Consider the following 22,803-nt stretch of genomic DNA (forward strand, 5'->3'; position numbering starts at 1 on the left):
AAAAAAAAAAAAAAAAAAAAAGACAAAATATGTAGATCTATTAAAACAAACAAGCTGGTGCTTCAGCAGAAAGTGCAATATCCAGTTTGTATCAGAAATTCATTACAAATGTAATCTATCATCTTGTCTGAAATGGCTGACTGCATGGTGGTGAGGTAGTAGATGCAATGGGGCAGTGGGATTAAAGAGAAAAAGAAGGCAGATGACTGCCTGCCTCCACCGTGACAGTGATCAGTAGCCCTGGCAGGAAATTAGTAACTCAGGACAAGTTTTTGTTGTGTTAGGGGGCAAGAAAACAAATCAGGCAGGTCATACTTGAGCATGAGACTTGACTTTAGTACTGACTTATAGAAAATATTTTTTTTTATGTTCAAATAATCCTATTGAAATCATAGACCATTTTTCTGTGTGAATGAATATATTATATATCACACACAATATTATATAATAAATTATATTAAATATAATATTATATTTATAATATAATTTAAAAATGAAAGCCAATTTATTTAGTATAAAGACTGCATGCTTAGGAGTCAAATGAGTATAAGTGAGGGTTTCAGCTCCACTGCTTAAAAGGTGTGTAAACTGGAAAATCTCATGACATCTCCAAGCCTCAGTTAGGGCTCTTATAAAAGGAGTATAGGTTTTAGGGATGTTATGCGGATTCAATGACAGAGCACCCAACACATAGTAGATACTCAAAATATTAATTCTTTCTCCCATAGTGTATTTACAATTTAAATCCCATCTAATTACACAAGAGGATTTGAAGCTGGCTTTAGAAGTAAGAAAACAATAACAAAGATAAAATTGAACATGACAGAAATAGAATTCATTTACAAAAAATAGGGTTACAATTTTATTAGTAATATATTCCTTTGGAATTCTTGAGGATTGTTACTCTCTGAAAGAAAGATTTAAGTTGTTGAAATTTACAACGGAGCTCTAAAGGTGCCCTTCATTTACAAGCTATTACCTGAAAATCCCTCCGACATTCAAACGTAGGAAGTGGGCTTTATTTTTGTTCTTTGAGTGATTTTGGCTGGCTTATCTACATAATACCTGAATGGCATATTTGTAAACTGCCAATATTTTGTTGTTCTTACTTTTTTCTCACACATATCAATTTGGTTGTTTTTGGTTTAGTCAAATTCTGTTGGGGATAGTACACAGTGTGCATTCCTTCTGATAATCTAAGTTACTGATGTTTTCTTTACTTTGCTAGAAATGATGAATGGGATTACTCAGAATCGCAAGTGAAGTCGGAGGCTATGAGCTGAATTCAGATTGCATGAAACAAAAAAAAAAAACACAGTTCACCCTTCTAAAGTTTAATATATCTAGTGTCTTTATGAATGAGATTCCTTGGTCAAAAATCATTTCTAGACAACTGAAGCTTACCCCCTATATCTTGTAACAAATGTTGAAGATTTTTTTTCTCTAATGCCTGAAATAGTCTTTATTCTGTAAGTCCTCATTGCATTTTCAGTAGGAATTGAGAGTCACACCCAGAGGTCTATACTTTCAAAGGACCTTCAGTCCTGCAAACAATAAAAGCAGCAGATCATGGGATGGGGAAAATGTATGGATCACTAGTAAGTGGCCATTGAGTTAAAATTCATTTACATTTTTAAAAAATGTAAGGTGTGAAAGCATTACAAATTCTTATCCCAATTTGTTCTTTCAGGTTAATAGAAGGCATCTGTAATTAATGACTAAAAGCAAAGTGAGAGGTTGTGTATTTAGTAAGGAAATGATAGTCAAATTTATTACAGTAGTAAAATTCCACATTGTATAAAGTTTCCTAAACTATTTTTGTAACATGTAGAATAATATTTTTACAGTTTAGAATTTAATAATACTAAAATTAAATAAAAACATTTAATAATTTTGATTAAATAAGCTTTATATTTTAGGCTGAGATGTGATTGTGTTAGGACCCTGTATTAATAGGGACACCTTGACTTTCGAGTTTCCTTACTGAGTATCTCTTTTTCCTGCCTTGTACTTCGGACCACCTACAAATGGAGTAAAGAGACCATAGGGATACGGGTGCCAACGACTCCTCCTTTCCCACCCCATCTATTAAAAAAATTGAATTACCATTCATATAATAATCCCAAATTTGCAAATTTTCCAATTAAACAGAGACTTCTGCAATTGGGAAGCATCAAAAGAAGTTCAGGAGTTTGACTGAGATGGACAAGTTAAGAAAGTTTTTATTTCAACCATAGACATCTCTCTGCCTAGCACTTGCGTGTTGCTAAATTTCACCACTGCACTTTGCATCCTGTTTCTGCTCGCCACGAGCCTCTCAGCCCCAAGAGCAACCCTACAGTCCTATGCAAAGAAAGGTACAGCAGTGTGAAAGAGGCCTGGATGGAAAATCAGAGAGAAAGAGAAACAGACACAGAGACACAGACAAAGAACAAGAGAGAAAGGCAGAGAATGAAAGACACAGACTGAAAAGACCAGAGACATAGACAGATATTTGGTGGGAATATAAGGAGGGAAAAAAAAAAGGAAAACAAGACAGTTCTTACCATTATAACTTCTGCCTTGTCCTGTCATAGAACATGTGATTGCAGGATTTTTTTGTCCAATATCTCAGTTTTTTAAAACTAATAATTTGCTCCTTCAGTCAGTGGCAAAAGGCTTAACTGCAAAGATTTATTCTTAACAATAGAGATGCATTTTTAAAGCTTATGACACTAAACTTTACAATATATTGTCCTGTATATGGTATGTTGCACAGATCTACAGATTGGGATTTCAGATGTCTAGTCCAGACCCCCATGCATTCATTAAATATTTTAACATGCATTCCTTGCATAGTTATTATACAACATGCATAAAGCTTGCACTGAGGATACAATGATGTATGCGATGGACATGACATGCCTAACTGCCATGGAGAGACTTGGTCTTGTGGAGAGGACAGACAGTCAACAAGCAATTATCACTTAAATTAGGTCTCAGTTGTTTCAGAGTAAAATGAGAATAATAATATCTGCTCTAGCTGGGTTGTTGTAGGTGTTTATGGTGACAATAGTATAAATGAAATCACTGAAGGACAACAGTAAAGAAAGGGCCCTGTTGTCACGGAGCTTTCATTAGAGATAGGAGACAGGTGCAAAACAAGCCAGACAGAATATTCCAGATCTCATAAATACAGGCAATCAAATTGGAGTGGAGAGACAGAGAATGACTGAAAGAAGGAGACTACACTAAATTGGATAGTAAAGGAAGAGTAGGGCCACCGCTAAGCAGGACCTTACTAATCTACATGGAGTTTTGTGCAAATTAGACAAGCTCACATAGAACATTCTAGGATGTTTGTGAGAGATTACTGTTCTTAGAAAAACAGTAAGCTGTTGAAGGGTTTTAGCTTGATTGGTAGGTTTTTAAAAGGTGACTGGCTGCTGTTTAACCAAAAATAGTGTTTGTGGAGAAAAGGATATGAGAAGAAGCAGGAGATCAGTTGGAGACTATTGAAATAACCCAGGTGAGAGTTGATGCTGGCTTGGATTCATACAACAACTATGTATTGAGTGCCTACTCAGTACCAGGCACTATTCTAGGACAGGGAGTAATAGCAGTAAACAATACAGACAAAATCCCCTAATTCATGAAGCCACAATTCTAGTAGGCAGACAAAAATAGCAACAGAATAAGTAAAATGGAAATGGAATAAGTGTCCTATCAAAAATTTCATTAGGGAAGGGTCATAAGGAATGCTTGTTCAGGGTAATGGGCGATTTTAAATATATGGTCATTAAAAACCAGAAGTTGTAGAGAAGTAGATAAATTTAGAGTACATTTTATAGTAGACTCATTAGTATGTTTTAATGAATTTGATGTGGCAAGTGAGGAAAATAAATCAAGGATGACATTCACAATTTGACTTGAGCATCTGGGAACGAGTGAGTTTAGTACCCAAATAGGGGCAGCAAGTTTTCCATTCACCTAGTTACTTGATAGTTATGAATTAGTTGCTTAGTCATTATCGTCACCTGCATTATAGTTTTCAGTTTTGCCAAAGTACCTGTATACAAGGTCACTGAAGAATATAGTTACCTTATTGGGTTATTACAATAATACATCTTACTGGCAATTGATTCTCAAGACTTTTCACTTAATTTTAGAAAAGTTTTAAGCAAATGGATTATTTAACATAACTTGGCTATACGACCCTACTATAAGGTGTTTAAAGCACCAAAAGCTTCAACTTCTTAGATCAAAGAGCACCCTTCAGGCTAAATGTATCTACAGGAATGGTTCTTTTGCATCTTGATAAAAAGCTTCTCTAATATTTCCATGTGTTATTATACATTTGCTTATTCACTTTGATGGAAAGCAAGAAATGGTAGCCAAATACATATTTCATACATTCTTTTGATTAAAAATGATAAAGGTAATATAAGTGTTTTTTCTTCCTCATCTTCAATTTATGAAGTAGAGATAATTTTCCATGGAACAGCCAACCAAAGAAAGGAAATAAGGTTGATTCAAGATCATATCATTGCTCCATTTATCATTGTACCTTGCTTAATGCAGAATCCCTGATGTTTAGGATGTAACAAAAATAGATGCATAGAATTATAATCAGAGAGTTTGGGGATAAGAAAGATACTTTTGAAATCAGCTACTCCAACACCCTCATTTTTAATATTAATTTCACATTTTTTTTCCCCTTTTTGTCTTTTTTCGTGACCGGCAACGGATCGCAACCCTCAGTGTCGCGCCCACACCGGACCGGGACTGGCAACGGGATCGCAACCCTCGGTGTTGCACCCGCACCTCGCTCAGCTAGTGAGCGGCCGGTCTGTATGTGGGATCCAAACCCTCGGCGGGAGCGTCACTGCGCTCCCAAGCGGCACACTGTAGCAGTGTGCCACCGGGCCGGCCCTAATTTCACATTTTTAATTTTAAAAATTGGTCTCTGGAAGGATAAGTAGCTTAACCAAGGTCACACATTGAGAGCAAACCCAACTGAAAATTAAAGTTTCTTTACTCCATTTTATATTTCTGTTTATTTAACTATCTATTTGGAAGGTCAAGATAAATGCCGATTATTTTATCTGTTATTATAAATGTCTTATAACCCTTGGAAGATCTGAAAGTATTTACTTCCTAAGGTAAAAAAAAAATTATCATTTTCTTCAAATTCTCAGTGATAAAATTGCCTAGGACATGGCTGATTCCAGTCATTCCTCCAAGGCTAGCTCTTTTAGGTATTCCTTGACTCATCTGTCCACCCTTGTCAACCATTTTTGCTCCAAAGTACCTAGTGTACATGTCATCTCCTGTTCTCAATGCATTTGTTTTTTTGCAAGGTTTTTTTTTTTTTTTTAAATCACCACTAGGCTAAAAACAAGTTGAAGACAGAATCTGGAATATATTAGGCAATCAACACATATTTAGTAAAGGACAAAGAATTATTAAAAGTGAAAATGAGCAATTAAATGAATGAGCAAATAAATGAATGTTGCTAAATGCCACTCTGTTATACTGTCTTTAGAGTGTTTTAGTAAGAACAGACTAAATTACAGTATTTTTAGTTCTTGGTAGAGTATAACATACTTCCCTTGGTAGAGTATAAAATACTTCCAAAGATACAAAATAAGACTTTATTTATTTTTCATTTTTTCCAATCATTTATAGTTCTAGACTAAAATATTCTTTTTCTTTCTGAAGGAAGCTTACTAATTTGTTTATGAGTAGAACACCAACTTTTCAATGAAAGTGGAAGATCAGTGCATTTATCCTTGGTTAGTGGGAAAAACTGATCTAACACTCAAAGATGTCTGGTAGCTTTATTAGTTAAACAGCTCAATCAAGATATAACACTTGCAATATATTCTGAATATGTGCAGCACCCCTCAAGGAGAAAGACTGTGTAAGTTACCCACTGTGGTATCTTTCAGCCTAAAATATCTGTACCCACATATGTAACTTGAATAGCTTTTTAGTGCCAGAGATGCCTTAAAGTTCGCTGAGAACACTGAAACCCAAAGAAGTTAGAGGACTTCCCAAATTCATCCAATGGCTTATTACTAGGAACCAGGTATGCAGATTATCAGTGCAGCGCTCTTCACACAATAATATGTTGTCTTTGTGGTGCCTGTGTTTATTTTAGAAATAGCACAAGGAGGATAGGGAGCAAAATATAGGATAAAATTTAGAATAGTGCTAAAAATGTTTAAGTTAAGTACAGACTAATATTATATTGTTATATTATGTTTTAGAATTCTATAGTCAATGATCTAATTTTATAACAATTAAATGAAAAAAATATTTTTAAGTGCATTATATTATAATAATTCAACATTCAAAGTTATAGTAAATTCTAATTAAGTCTCTGAGATGCTGTTTTTCAATGCCAAAGATATTTAGTGTTCTTTACCAAAATGGAGATGCCTATTCTCTGAGGCCTTAAATGGTAAGAGTAGTAGCTGTAGGATAAAAATGAATCATTTTATAAATCAATTTTTCTACATGGCACATATTTAAAAAATTAGATTTATGTGTAAATTATTTAAGCATGTAATTAAACAGAATTTAAAATGCATGATTTTTAAGTAACACCACAAAATTTCAATAAAACTTCAAGCTAAAATCTCAGGTTTCATTTATATCTCTAAGCATTCCCCTCCCCTTCACATGTTAACATACCAACTGACTAATGAATAATGAGCTAGTATTCGTGCAATTTAATTGATCATTGTTACTAATACAGTAGAGGTGCCAGTTATGATAAGGTTGTTGCTTACCAACCAAGTAATTATAGCACGGCATATTCCTGCAAATGGGCCCATTTAATATGTCAGAGCTCTCAAGTCAAAATGTAATAGTTCAGGTTTTATATTCAGTATTACTTTTCAGAGATACAACACACTTTAGTGATTTACTCAAAGACAAAATCAAATGATACCTAATTACTGAGCACTGGGAATGTAAGTGGCCACAAGAAAGGTGAGGAAATAAGAGAAAAGATGGTTCCCAGAGGCAAAATCATTACATTTGCAAAACATATTATAATATTTTAAAAGTAGAATGACAAATTCACTTCTTAAGAGGTAGGAGGCTTGACATTTCTGTAAACTACCTAAACATGGAGAATAAATAATGCCTCCTGTTTCCTGTCTTTACTGGTTGTTTGACTTCAGAATTTTACCAAAGAGGTTATTGACAAAAAGCAGCTAGAACTGATTGCAAAATCAGTTCCTGAACTATTAGAATCTGTTGTTTTCACCCTCAATAACTTCAAGACCCACCAAGAACCTTATAGGTACACTTACTCTATGTTCTCTTTCATCTCACTTTGCTGTCATTCTAACCATTAAGAATAAAATTTACACTTAAAAATTTAACCATGGAACCGGGTGATATTTTATCAGGCTTATCCAGCTTAATGGCTACCCAGGACATTTTAAAGTAAACCATAGCCAAGATTCCCTCAACAATTTAGGTGACAAGCCATTTGTGCTCTTGAGTATGGAATCACGGTCCACTTATCTTACAGTTTCTGTACCAGATTCTTTCCATTTACCCACCATTGAAGGCAGTTAAAAAGTTATCAGCAAATAACTGCTGTCTCTGGCAATTTATATTGGCAAGATTTAGGACTACACATCAAATGTGAATTATAAGGGAAACAGGTACTGCAAATTTGTTTTAAATTGTAGCACTTAGAAAACAGTGAAAAAAAGGAAGAGAAAAGAAAACCTAACAGAGAGTGACCCTCTTTTTAAAACATATTTGTAATTCTTCCTAAGCCCTGGGGGCGGTATCCAGGCATCTGAGCCAATTCCACAACTTTCCTTATGTTCAGTTTCCTAATTTCTGAGATGAAGAGGTTATAACCTACCTAGTAGAGTTTTGTGAGAATTAAATAAGATAACCCATTCCCAAAGGTTAGTTTAGCACAGTGCCTGACATACCATTAACACTCAGTTTTAAATAATTTTGTTGTTGTCATCATCATCATCTCTGAAAGTCTTCGAAAATCCTTAAAGGGTAGATGCACGATAATGTCTGATGGACTACCTGAGTTTTTCTCCAACTCCAGATACACGATGCTAAACAAGGCTATTTATAAATTTCCTCTCTCATTATCCTCAATTGCAAAGACTTAATTTTTAAAGCTATCAGTTGGCATTTGAAAAACTGTTGCTTCCCTGTTATACAGGGATCTCATTCATAAAAAATAAAACCAATTTAGCACTTTTCAATCATGTGTTAATTCCACACCACACAGAACTTGGCAAAAGGAAGGGATGTTGCAACTGTCCTCATCTTCCCCTTTCTCTCCACCTCTGGAAAAATCTCTTTCCTTTTTTTTTTTTTTTTTTTTTTTATAAAGATGACCGGTAAGGGGATCTCAACCCTTGGCTTGGTGTTGTCAGCACCATGGCAAAAGGAAGGGATGTTGCAACTGTCCTCATCTTCCCCTTTCTCTCCACCTCTGGAAAAATCTCTTTCCTTTTTTTTTTTTTTTTTTTTGTCTTGACTCTGACACATGCAAATGTTCTATGTTCACTAGCAATTCAAAGAGACATGAAAAGCCTGAAGCAGAGCCACAGAGCCAATTAAAAAGGAAGTTTCTGGTTTTGGAGTTTATCTCAGGAGGAGGAAAAAAAAACTTGAGGTTTTGCTTTAGCAGAGATTTTCTACAGGGTGCTTTAATGGATGGTAAAATTCCACACTTTTCCAACTACAGGCATATAATAGAAACTTAAATATTTCATAGATAAAGGATAAAATGGAAATATGTTAATAATTCTTTTTTAATAAACTTAACACTACAATTAAACTCACAAATATATTCTCACTTGAATGACACATTTGTATGTTATCCGATCTCTCTTCCTGTTGGAAATTGTATATAATTGATACTATTTTGTCATTTAAAACAATATACACTGCTTATCCAGTGTCTGCCAGGAGGCTATTTATAATTACATAAAAAATAATTTTCCTGTAGCAGAAAATTACTACTAACAATCATTCTCATGAATTATAAATGGAAAAAGTTTACATCTTATGCAACCACCATATAGGAGAACATTAAATCATCATTTTGCTTCTTACAGGGTGTTTCAATATGACAATATTAATGCTTTTTTCTATTTTCAATCACTTTCTATAAGAGATGCCAATTGTTACAAACAAGTCTTATCTACTAAACAAGTGCTCATTACCTAAACACTGTGGATGGTTACAACAGCAAGTGGTTTGTAGGTCACAATTTTGCCTTCAGGAGAGCAACATGTCAATTACAAAGCAGAAATATTGAATAAAATAAGTAGTAGACATTGCAAAACAGACTACAAATAATTAAGTGTGAATGATAAAGGACAGACATACAGTATAACAGGGTCTAATTTGAAAGAAAACACAGTGGTATAGATTACATCTATATGGTGTAATGATATGTCTCTGAAAATAGTCAATTAGTTATATCAAAACAGGTATAAGGTAGGGCCAACCCCGTGGTGCACTTGGAGAGTGCAGCGCTGGGAGCGCAGCGACGCTCCCACTGCAGGTTCAGATCCTATATAGGAATGATTGGTGCGGTGCGGAGCGGAGGACACCACACCAAGTTTTGCGATCCCCTTACCGGTCACGAAAAAGACAAAAAAACAAAACAAAACAGGTATAAGGTATATTTATTATTTCCATATTTAAAATGAGTCCTACTTAAAAAAAAAAGGATAAGAACTATGCATTTATTTAAAGGGTTAAAAAGAGTACTATTTTCTATTTTTTGTCCTTTGGCCATACAAAAGAACCTTAGAACGTCACTTGGGGAATATATTTATATAAATTACTAGAATTCTTTTTCTTTTTCTTTTTTTTTTTTTCCCCTTTTTTGTCTTTTTTCGTGAAGGGCAACGGATCGCAACCCTCAGTGTCGCGCCCGTACCGGACTGGGACCCGCAACGGGATCGCAACCCTCGGTGTTGCTCCCGCACCTCGCTCAGCCAGTGAGCGGCGGTCTGTATGTGGGATCCGAACCCTCGGCAGGAGCGCTGCCACGCTTCCCAAGCGGGCGCACTGTAGCAGTGCGCCACCGGGCCGGCCCCTAGAATTCTTTTTCAATCCTCACTCTCGCATATGTACTGACAGATAAGATTATTACAAGACATGACACATTAATAAATAAGACCTAATTAGTTCAATAATTCTTTGATTAAGTCTTAATTTTCCTTGCTTCTCATGCAGCAATTCAAATTACTATGTATTATTTATTCCTTTTCAGACTATTTCAGAATGTGCTTTAAATAGTCCCAGTAGGTTACCTGAGAAGGAATTTATTCTTGTCTGACAGCAGGTTCATGACATTAATAGTGACAGGGCTAGACCAAAACGACACTTTAATGAAAGTTCCCTCGCAACAAAGATATTTCTATAGAACCTGCCACCTCTTTCAAAAGGGAAGACAAAATACTGAGATTGCGAGAAAAATGAAACCTTAAACCTTCATTTGTTTTCTTTTCTGGACACAGAGGATGTAGAGTCATGTAAACATTGCAGAGAAGTCTTATTTACTAACTTTCTCCAAAACCTGAAGTGCTTTATCACAATGAAGCTGACTGACAGAGTGGTAGGTATCAGAGGAATCACATCCACTCAGAAGTACTTGGATCTGTTTCCGAGTACATTCTAGCTATTTATGGTGACTAGAATGTTCAGTGGATTGATTTAGACAAATATGACAATCAGATGCATTTATCTTGAACAGCTTCCACAGACTTCAAATAATCAGAAGGCAACTCTTATGGGAGTAGCCAAGTCCAGGGACTATGAGCTCCCATAATTAAGCAGAGGCTCTCTCATTTTTTCTCTTGCATTAGCCTAAGTCTGTATGCTGCCTGCAGTTTACTGATGCATGCATCAAAACAGTCTGTTAATTCTGAGCTTCTGCCTCTAGAGATACTACCAATAACGCCTTTAAGAAATCTTTACACAGACCTATTTGCAATGCTTAGAAACCTATCATCTTTGTAAATAAGCAGATTATTTCTGTGAATGAATAAAGAAGGCTGCTCTGGGATGATCAATATTTTTTTCATTGAGATAAATATTGTACATCATGAATTCAATTCATGTTTCTGGCAAGGTATAAGGCAATGGGGATTTAAGGCAAATATTTCTTGAAGGTGTACGCATGCAGTAAAAATAGACTTGCTAGGAAGAGAATGAGAATGGTACTTACATATGATAATTAAATCGAAAAGATATAAGTGGTGGGGAGAAAACCACAATTTCGTTATATCTGGGAACCACCATCTTCACTGAACACTTAAATAGTTGTATTATGCTTATTATAGTCAAGTGCATTTTAAGTGTATGTGCTTGATTTAAGCCATACATTAACCCTATGAAGTAATGTCTATTACCCTCTTTTAGAGATGAGGAAAGAGGCTCAGGAAAGCTAAGTAACTTGCCTGTGACTAATGAATTTTTTCTTATATATTTAATTCCTTTTGTAGCACTAGTCACTTTACTTAATTCTTTCCCCCCTACTCGTTCTGTGGCTCCATTCATTTTCTCTATTATTTGCTCCTTCTGAAATCTTTCTGCAGTTTATTGTGTGATTGTTTTATCACTTGAGGTTTTGTTATCAGGTAACCAGGAAATTCAAGGTCCTGGGCTTTAGTTTACAGTACATTTGGAAGAAGGTCCATGTTCCAGACTCCGGTGAAACTGAGGAATAGGACAATATCCTCCGCCGTTGAATGAAAAGAGTATACAAGTGGAATTGCAACAGTTTCATAAGGTGGCCTAAATTATTATAAACAAAATGGATCCAAAAATGTTTTCTGAGAGATTTTACTCTTAGATAAATGCTGTATATCTGAACTTCTCATAACATCTTTGGCTCTCTTAGTAGAACTTTTTAAAAAATTACTATTGAATTGTATTATTTATAGTAGGCTCATGGGGAATTTTCTTTCAGTTAGGAGACCTAAAATATGTCCTGTGTGTAAAATGCAAATCTAACTTTGCAGTACTATTCAATAAATTCATTATATTACAGAAGTTGGCATTCAGCTGATAATGTTGATATTTTTGTTACATTTTCCCTGTCCGTTTAACTACAGAGTTAATGCTGTAAACATTACCAGAATCACTTGGTGTAATGTTCTGTCTCACAGAATCAAATTTCATGTTTGTATGAACCAAAATTTACATTTTATTATTATCATCTTTCATAGGGCCAGTTACGTACGTTTATTAAAAATATAAGCCAAAGTACGACTATAGGTATTAATCATATTATATTTCTTCCACATTAATAATAACAACAAAAACAACTACATTTTTTTCTGAATGCATATTGTGTGCCTGGTGGCCAGCTACAAACTGTTTATAAATTTTACTTGGGCTTCATGAGGATAGGTATATTTTGTTCACTGCTATATCTATGGAATCTAGCATAGTTCCTAGAACTCAGAAGACAAAACATTATATGCACATACTATGTAATTTTTTCACATGATCCTCAGCATAACATTTTAAATTATGTAATATTATTACCCACATTATATAGATAATAGAACCAAGGCTAGGAAACATCAGATGGCCAGAATGGACAAAATTAGTATGATATTTATTTGTGGGTGTGTTTCTGAAAAAAAATGTTTTCCTCTCTTTATCAAAATTCTACTTCTAATAATCCTTAAATATGTGTTCATTTAGTAAAGAGCCAGTACTCAGAAAGCCATGCACTATAAGTGCACTTTGACCATACGTTTATTCCGCAACAACCCCATTATCAGCCTAATTTTACAGAGGAGAAAATGGAGGCCAAACAAGATTGATTAACTTGATTAAGTCATATTTCGAGCAAGTGACAGGGTCTAAATTTGAGCCCATGCAGTCTGGCTCTGGAGTCTGCTTTGACTTCTGAAATTTCTGTGCATTGGGTAGCTGTCTTTGAAAAATAAAAATAAAACAACAACAAAACTCAGCCAAAGAAGGAAAGAAAGCTATTACTCCATTCTAGGTTATGAATGGTCCAGTTCTAGCATTTTCCTTGCTGCACTATATTTTTAGTGGATAGTTGTGCAGATATTATTGCTGGTCCTTCTTTAAGGCTAGAACTCATTTAAGTCTCCATCTCATGTGTAAACTTAACTTGTCGAAATAGTTTGTAGCATTTTGAGATGCAACATTAATTTCTGAAGTCATTTATACGTAGTTTACATCTCCACTCCATGCGTAATAGCTCCATAAAGTTTGCCCTTTTTCCTTCAGAACTAAGTTTTATACGCACCAGATTTAGCAATATCTCACAATTTTTCTTCTATTTCCACTCCTATAAGCAGGGTACTGCCTATTCATTCTACATGAAACGCTACTTTCCTATCACTCTTCTACTTAAAATCCTTCAAAGACTCCCATTCCAAATATCATCTCTACCTGGTTGACAAAGTGTCCTTTAATTTGTCATCAAAATATAGCATTTTTTTTCCCCTAATATTTTCCAATCTTAGTTTATCCTCTTTCTGGTCTGATATCCCTATGGTCCTATAAACACATCGATATCACATATACTGCTGTGTCCACATTCATTTTCTATTTCATTCAAATACAAACAAAATAAGCCCTGCATATTCTCCAGCACTTAGTCAAACATGATCCATCTTTCAAGTTTTAGATTCACATTATCTTCCCTGACAGCAAGGATCAGAGATGCCGCTCCTCTGAAATTAACATTTAAAGTGTGTAATATGCAATCTAACTCCTAAGTTTAAACATTTTTCTATTATTTATTAGTTCCTATTCATTTCCAAATATTTATCCATCCCACTGGCTAAAGTTAGGAATCATCTTTTAGTAATCTTATATCTTGCACTGTGCCCAGCCTGGGACTGCTGAGCATGCAGAAGATGTTCAATACGTGTACTCTTATTTTACTCACTCTCCTCGTGACCCTAATTTCCACCTCTGTCCTGTCTCTGAAAATCCACACTTGATTATCTAACTGCTTATTTCAGAGTTTGCTGTGAGAATTGAATGAAATAAAGTATGTGGAAGTAACTGTAATGACTCTTGGCATTTAGCAGGTGTTAAGCAAATGATGTTTGGATTGGAATCTTCACCTATTCCCAGTAAACCATCTGTGGCTTTAAAAATAAGTGGTGAGTTCAAAGGTTCCTACTTCTCCAACCCTGTCCACTCCAGTGAACTTGACCCCACTCTCTTTCTACACCCCCTGCTTATGGAATCCTTTTGGATTTTCAGACCACAACCTCTGAATAATCTTTTACTTTCTTCTCCTTTAGTATCTGTAAATCCCAAGATTCTACTTCTGTGATATCTCTAAAACTATCTTAATTCTCTCTATTCCACCTTCCAAGGTCAGGCTTTACTTCCTCTCCTTGAATTTTTTCCTACCTGGTTTTTCTAATTCTACTCTCTCCAAATCATCTTACCTGACATTTCCAATCCTGTTTCTCCTTCTAGGTTCTCTGGAGGTCAACCAAAGTGAATTCTTTGTAGTTCTTTGTCAAGGGAACAATAGATTTTTGGTATTCATCCTGATGTCTTTAGTATTAGGTAGGCTTGGGTTTGAATCTCCTGTCTGCCACTTTGAGAGACCTGAACAAATCACTTTTAAACACTTTGTACTCAATTTTCTCATCTGTAAAATAGGGTTAAACCCTCCTCCCAAGGTTTTATTAGGATTATATAAGATATTATTTCAAAAGCCTAGCAGAGATTAAATACTCAACAACTGGGATTTGCAAAAGAACTTGTAAGGATTTTTTGATTTCGTGTCTTGATATTATCATTTCAGCTTTGTATGTCTTTATCCTCAATTTCACATAGACATATACAACCAATGTCTGAAGGCCAATTTCACTTTTTACATCTAAGAGATCTTCTCTGATCTCTCATACTTGCAGTATTATATTTTTGTAATAAATTTCCATAAAAAAAGAGAAACCAAAAAAAAGGGAGAACATGAATATACATTATTTCATTTAATCATTTAACAACCTTAAAAAATAAGTTTTATAAAGTATCTGAGATTCAAAAAATCAAAAACACAAGCAAAGGATTTAAACCCCGCTTTGCGTGACTCCCAAGTTTATATTTTCTCTATTGGTTCTCAATATATCAGGGTCTATTGCAGCCAAACCTAGTTTTTGATTTTTTTTTTCTTTTAAGCAATCCTAAATATTTTTGAAGACTAATATTTTTTGACATTTTTTTCTTACAGGTCTCTCAAGGAGCAAAAAGAAAATTTACTTTTATTTTTAAACAGAATAAATCCCATTGTATCTTGTAATTACCATGTGGTGTCACTAGACAATTTTAAAAATCTAAGCTATTATGGGGTCTTCATGAACTTATATTTCCTATATATTAAGCATTTTCTATTTTATTGACTTAGGAATTTTGTCATCATTACTCATCAATTTTTCCCAACAATGCTTAAGACCAAATAATAAAAAAACAAAATAGTGATGGAATTGCCTAGAAGAGTGATACAATTGTAAAATATATCATCACTATCTCATCCTCATGATGGTTTCTTGTTGTGTTGACTAAGGTATTACACCACCATTCAAGAAGGTATAAAAGAAGCCCAAGGCAACATTTTTATGGTATGCTTTTAGTTCATTGAATGCAGTTTAGAATTTGAAATTTTAATTTTCTATTTGTAGCTGCAAAAAGAAGATAAATGACAGAGGAGGTCATTTCACAATTGGTTGAATCAGAAGATGAGTGCAAAAAAAAAAAAAAAACAGATGGCAGTAGGATAGACTCTAATAATTAGGAGGAAATTGAAATTGGTTATGCAAGTGAAATCTCAGACTGAGTTTTCAGATGACAACAAATTTTTTCAAACTCAAGAATCAATGAGTGATTAATACATTTCAAAGGACAAAAATGAAATACGATATTCTTATCTAGTTAGCCTCTTAACAGGAAGGACTTTTTTATGCAACATTTTTGTGACAAGAGGCCGGGCCATCCCATTTTACTAAAAGACAATGTCACAGAACTCTTTCATTACAAAATCTATGCGCAAAAATTTGTGGGTTTTGAGTGCGCAAGTGATGAAAAATGTAAAGGCAGGTATCAAAAAGAAATAGATAATATATTAATGAAAAAAATGATTGAATTTATCATTTTAATTAATGTTTATAAATATAAAAATGAAAACGTTTTGTCATTATGGAATGAAGAAGATAAAATTTTCTTTTCAACAAAATTATGGGCCATCAAATATTTTAAAAATTTCAGTATTGCATTTTGATGATGCAAGTTCTAGAACACCCAGAAGTAGTAATATCTGGAGTCAGTATCTTCAGGATGGACACACTGCAAGCTCATGGCTAATGGTTGAAGAACAGTTCCATTCTGAAGATGTTTCCCATTTAGAATATATCTACCTTCAAAACAAGGAAATATAAGAAATAAACATTTAGCTTTGATATGTTTAAATTCTATCACAATTTTCACTATACCTTTATTCTTACTCCTGTAAACTACTTGTAACATGACTTAAAATATTTTTTAAAAATAACTGAAAGATCCAGGTATTAAATAGAGATAACTATTTATTTCTGGTATACTGAGATTACCACGTATATCTTCTGAATGTCTATTGCATATTTATCAATTTATCCTTAGTTATACAATTATTTATGTCATGTCTTATTTCTTTTCCAGACTATCAACTTGTTGAGAGGATTTGCCCAATACTTACTGAGCGAAATATTAAAACTCCCAAAGCTTTGGTTGTGTGAAAAATAATTAACTATTTGGAATTAAAGTGAGTATGTTTTTATGAAACTACCTTGGAGCAGGATTTTTCTAAGAAGTGTAAAGCAAGGCTGAAATGTACCTGGTATTCTCTAATATACACAGGCGAGTTCTGAAATACATTAGATTAAACCATTAAATAACAGTGACTATAATGCTATTACATTTGACCTCTTCTCAGCAGGATCAAACCAAAAATGTAGTTAAGCACCACTAAAGTTCAAGAAAAGGATCTTAATAAAATGTGAATATAAGCTTATTCCTTAAGGCTCTTTCCAGCTTATGGACTTAAAACCCATTGAGTTGGAATACAGGCTGCCAAAGAATAACTTATTATACTCAAGAAGATTTTGATAGGTGAGTACCCTCAATTTTAAGAAAATAAATGACATAGAAGTAGAACAAATTACGTTGATATAAATTCTTGGCTCAAGTAAAAGTCAGTAGCTGGAATTTTAATGGTGGGATAACTTCTAAGGGATAGACTTTAACTTGTATTAAAATATAATCATAATAGTTACAGAGAGGAAAGCTGAAAAAAAGTGTTAAAATTACTAAGCAAGAACATATTGGCCCTGGTCCTTGTAGTGAAGAATTAAATTGGTTTATCTATAGTGAATATAAAGAAGTCTGCGAGTCATGTGACTTCTTTCATACAGAAATATGTCTCTTCTTTAACTTGGCTTAAGAAATAGAAATTATTTCTGAAGAAGGAAGATCTTCAATGCCCACAATATTCCTAAAATTACTAAATGTAGCACTTGATAACAGACATCAATTTTGTCAGTTTAAATAGAATTTTCTTAATATTTCAACTTGATACAGAGTGAGTCAGTACAGGAGAATTTTAACTGGTTACAATAAAATGACCTAACCTCTATGGTTTACACAGGCTTATTAAGAAGGTCTCTGTAATTGAGGTGAGGATTATCACTGATGATAAGATAGTGCATATCCACTATTTACCACAGAGAATCAAAAAAGCAATTCAATTCATCTTCAGGTATATAGACAAAATCTTAGGAAAAAACATTTAAGGCGATCTTAGAAGTATTTTATTTGATGAGATAAAAGGGCAAAGCTTGAGACTTTATTTTGGGGGGTCAACACATTTCATCCACAAGGTTTTTCAAATCTGAACTACAATCTGTGCTACTTCTGAGGGTGTGACAGTATTTCCTTCAAAGGAAACACTGAATTCCAGAGGGAAAAATCAAATTATAGTTTTAAATAACCATTACCAATAATTAATAGTGAACTCTAGCTAAACAATAACAGGTGTTTCACTAATCCCAAATAGAAACAGATGGAAGCACAAATGTTTTATAAATAGTGGATACATGAAGAGCAATAAACTTGGCAGGAATTGTTTTATTCTCTGTCACTCAGAGTTTTATCACTTCTGCATTTTCTTTCAATTAATATGGCAAGATTAAATCTGTTTCTCATTCCCTATTTTTAAAAACATAAGTCTTATTTAGTGCTTTATCACTCCATCTTTGTATTGCCTCAGTGACAAAGATAATACTCTTAAACTTTCCTTTGCTGCATTTATGAACCATCATATAGCTTGTTAGATGAAACAACAGGTGTAGCTCACAGACTTCCCTTTACCCCCTTCTTACTTTCCAGATCTTAGGCAAGAAATACTGATCTAAATATTCTTTCAGTTTTTAAACCTTCAAAATCATGAATGTAGGTAGATGAAATAAATTAAGAAGAAAATCAATACATCAATAAGTGGTATTAAGAAATTTGATTCTATATAACTGGAGAATTAGTTGTGAGAGTTGGAATATTATACAGTGTTGTATATCTGACCCCACAACTTTTTAGAGTATGTTCATGTATGCCTTTAGAAGGCCTCTCTCTGTGTGGTTATTAGCAAAATAGTCTTTAACTTGTGCAGAGATGGTTTTATTATTCCTTCTGACCTTAATCTGTTGTTAGATTTTCAGAATGAAATGATTGGTAACACGACTATTAAACTGCTAGCATCCCTCAATGATTTTTACAACACATGGTTCTCTGTGTCCTGTGATTTTCTTTGAAATTATATTTTGTGAATAGCTACCAGGAATACTTTTAGTGGCACAAAGAGCACATTAGTTTTCTCAGACAAAATTTTAAAACTAATAGACACAGACGCATGAAAAACTGCTCAACATTACTCAGCATTCGGGAAATGCAAATCAGAGCCATACCATCTCACTCCAGTTAAGATGGCTAATATCCAAAAGACCGAGAATGTAAAGTGCTGGCGAGGTTGCGGAGAAAAAGGAACTCTCATACACTGTTGGTGGGACTGCAAAATGGTGCAGCCTTTATGGAAAATGGTATGGAGGTTCCTCAAATAATTGCAGGTAGATCTACCATATGACCCAGCTATTCCACTGCTGGGAATATACTGAGAGGAATGGAAATCATCATGTCGAAGGGATACCTGTACTCCTATGTTTATTGCAGCTCTATTTACAATAGCCAAGAGTTTGAGCCAACACAATTGCCCATCATCAGATGAGTGGATAGGGAAACTTGGTATATCTTCACAATGGAATTCTACTCTGCTATAAAAAAGAATGAAATACTACCATTCGCAGCAACATGGATGGACTTAGAGAAAATTATATGAAGTGAAACAAGTCAGGCACAGAAAGAGAAATACCACATGTTCTTGCTTATTTGTGTGAGCTAAAATTAAATAAATACACAAACAAATGGGGGGGCGGGGAAGAAGACACAACAATAGCAATTCCTTGAACTTGTTAAGACAAGTGAATGGATATGATGTTGATGGGTGGGAGGGGCGAGAGGGAGGGGGAAGGGAGATTCGGTAAAGGGATATGAAAATCAACTACATTGTATATTGATAAAATAAAATTAAAAAACTAATAGAATATAAAAAATGCATATTAGTAATTTATTAACTCATGCTCATCAACAATATAGATTCGTCTCATTTATAAGTAAACAGGTAGTTGACCTTACCAAAGGAAATGTATGTGTAGAATTTGACTTTATTAAATCATCACAGCCGAACAAAATGGGCAGCAAACTTATTACCTAAAATAGAATTTATTATATATATAGACTAGGACTTGTCAATGTTGAGAAGTTTCCTTCACGTGGAGCACTCACCCAAACAGGCTGTGGTGAAATGAATGAATTAAAGGATAAAGTTATAACAACATTTTGTTGTGTATCCATTAGATATTTTGTTGACAATGCAAGGACATTACTGTGACCCCCATTTTCAATGTAAGAACACCGAAGATGAGGTGGAGGTCAATGATTTGTTCAAGGGCCAATGCTAGACCTTGAGCAATGCTGAAGGATGGAGTCAAGAATTATATTTGCATGTGTCCAAAGCCCTCTCTTCCCGTTATATCATATTATCTTGCTGAATGTCTCCATCTAATTCTGCTATGTTACTACACACGATTGTTAACAGTAATCACTTTCACCAAGTGAATGGTTATAATTTTCAGTTTTTTCCCCTATTTCAGTTTCTAAATCACTAAAAATGTAGAAAGAGAAGAAGAGAAGGAGGAAAAGAGGAGGGAACTATGTTACTAAAATACATTACTGGGATTAACTAAGTTTTCCAGAGAGCCAAGATTCTTATCATCTTCTAATTTTCTATGTTATATATTTTTCAGAGATGATATGCCTATTTGTCAATATATGTATGAATAATAATTAAACACTTCAAAAAGATTTTTACAAAAATAGTTAAGAAAACAAAATGCAGTTTGCTTTAAACCACCAGCTTCAATTATGCTAATGTAAATAAGCTATTTCCTTAAAAATGCCATTTTCTTAAAAACATCTTCACAAACAGGAACATAGTACTGTCAGTTTTTTAATCTGTAAAAGACATAACATAAGCAACCAAGTTATCCATTCTTAACTAAGATGTTAGAAAAGAATATTTCGTTACACTCTGGGCAACAATAAAGACATGAGAGATGGTTGATCTATCCTTTTAACTAAAAATTCTTCCCCATTGTTTTGACTATTAACCCAAGATTGACTATCTCCAGCAAAAGCTCTCTGGAGTTGCTACAACAAATTTAATGAGTAAGTGAGAAAATCTAAAATTTTGAAAAAAAGATTAAGTATTTGAAATGTGATGGTTGAAATATGAATTTTGTTCACTACTAAGAAAAGAATGATACTTTCATTGCATTTTTAACAAACTCCCCAGATGAGTCTAATTAGGCTACATTTGCAGAATCACTTCTAAGTTTACCAGGAATAAAATGAAACGATTCACTGCTTCACTATAACACATTATTGAAGACATTAGCATTTTTTATACATAAAGATATTAGCACATTTTTAGCTTTCAGCTGGCTTCATTTGCAATAGGCCATGCAGCGATTGAAAGTAAAAGTAAAGGCACCAGTGCCATGTATGACTTCTGCTTTTTATTGGTTTCATTCTAGATCTACACATGCATTATGCAATTTTTTAAAAAGGAAAATACTGTTTAGTACATAAAAAAGCCAACAATCTTAGAAACAAAAACTATTGAAACAGACAAGTACAAGAATTGTTTGCAATACCTGGTTTTAAATCCCCATGGACAAACATGTCAATCATATATCGACAGAATGCATACTGATCTGACAGAGTAGAAAGAGAAAGAGCAATGAAAAAATGTCATCAACACTTTTCTTTTTTCTAGGGAGAAATGGTTTAACAAAACAAATAAAATAGCTCAATTCTATTCCAGTTACTACAATATTTTCCGTGAAGGAATAATTTGCACTCATATAAACACACAGGGAGGGAAAATAACATAATAAATATAATGCTCCATTTATTCCATACAAAAATAACCTTAAAAATTGAAACAGACTACTTAAGGGTAATATTATATTGGTTGTTTTTAAAAATCAAAACCTTTTTCATCAAATTTATTACAAAAGTCATATATTAAAGCAATTTTCCCATTTGTCCTTTTATAGACTTCCAATAATGAAACAGAAGTTTTACAAGAGAAAATTATTTCCAACTTGGAATGTTTTATCAAATATTCACTCCCAGCCCTTCTGCTAATTGTATAAATGGAGCTGCAGAATGTTTTCTCAAAAAGGCCAGCAAGAGGGCTAACCCCTTTGCAACCGGTGAGGAGTCCTCTGCATTGAAATGCTCTTTAACTAGAAGAGTAAATCACAGAGAAAAGAATAACAGCACCAAATGATATCATTGTTAAGCTAATTATTTGAGTAATCTTCATAAGATCATTTTATGATCTTGACTAGACTATGGCCTATGGAAAAAGGGGGGATAAAAAAGAAAGAAAAGAAAAAGAAAACCAAAATTGTAGTATGTGAGCATTTTGGAAAGATTTGGTCAAAAATAATTTAGATTTTTTTTTCCTTTTCCCCCTAAATTAAAGAGACTACACTGAACTTTAAATTCTCACACAATTTAGATTCTCCTGCGGTCAATACAACCCAAATCTCAGTTGATGAAACATTGTAAGTTTTACCACATCTTCTTTAAAGCTTGCATATTATGAAATAAATCTTGTTCAAGATGATTTACATTTAAATATTTCTAAAATAGGCATTTTATTAATCCACCAAATCCAAAGGTAGTTTTAGGACCAAGAGAGTTTATTGAATTTATACAACATGACACATCCTTAATTGCTCCAAATTATGTATATCAAACAAAAAAATAACAAAACTTGCTACTAGATAAATACACGTTCAAGGATTTTTATAAACTTCATTCTTTTTTAGAGTATTAACAGCACTTTTAGAGTAATCCATTTTATTATGAAACTCTGCCAGCTCTTTGAGAAAAATAAACATAGTTATTGTAGTAGATGCAAAAATATAATCCTTTTCATTAATACCTAAATACAGGTGGGGACCAAAAGTCCTAAAGTTTTAAAATTTTGCTTGTATTTTGGTTGCTGAAATTGGAGCACATTTTCCCACAGGTGAGGTGGGAAATGGGAGGGAGGCTAGTTCTCAGATCAGTCCATGAATC

The 22,803-nt window shown here is 33.9% G+C and overlaps 1 protein-coding gene across 1 annotated transcript in view; it reads right to left on the reverse strand.

Moving 5' to 3' along the window:
• TRDN (triadin) overlaps positions 1 to 22,803 on the reverse strand; it is a gene marked incomplete at its 3' end in the record, with an annotated part of 179,582 nt that overhangs the window by 23,038 nt on the left and 133,741 nt on the right. Inside the window, exon 9 of the mRNA XM_008580267.1 lies at positions 21,363 to 21,422. Within this exon, the coding sequence (XP_008578489.1) occupies positions 21,363 to 21,422 (60 nt within the window). The remainder of the gene's footprint in view (positions 1 to 21,362; positions 21,423 to 22,803) is intronic.

This window comes from Galeopterus variegatus, unplaced genomic scaffold, assembly GCF_000696425.1.
Source record: "Galeopterus variegatus unplaced genomic scaffold, G_variegatus-3.0.2 Scaffold2054, whole genome shotgun sequence".
Lineage (NCBI taxonomy): Eukaryota > Metazoa > Chordata > Mammalia > Dermoptera > Cynocephalidae > Galeopterus > Galeopterus variegatus.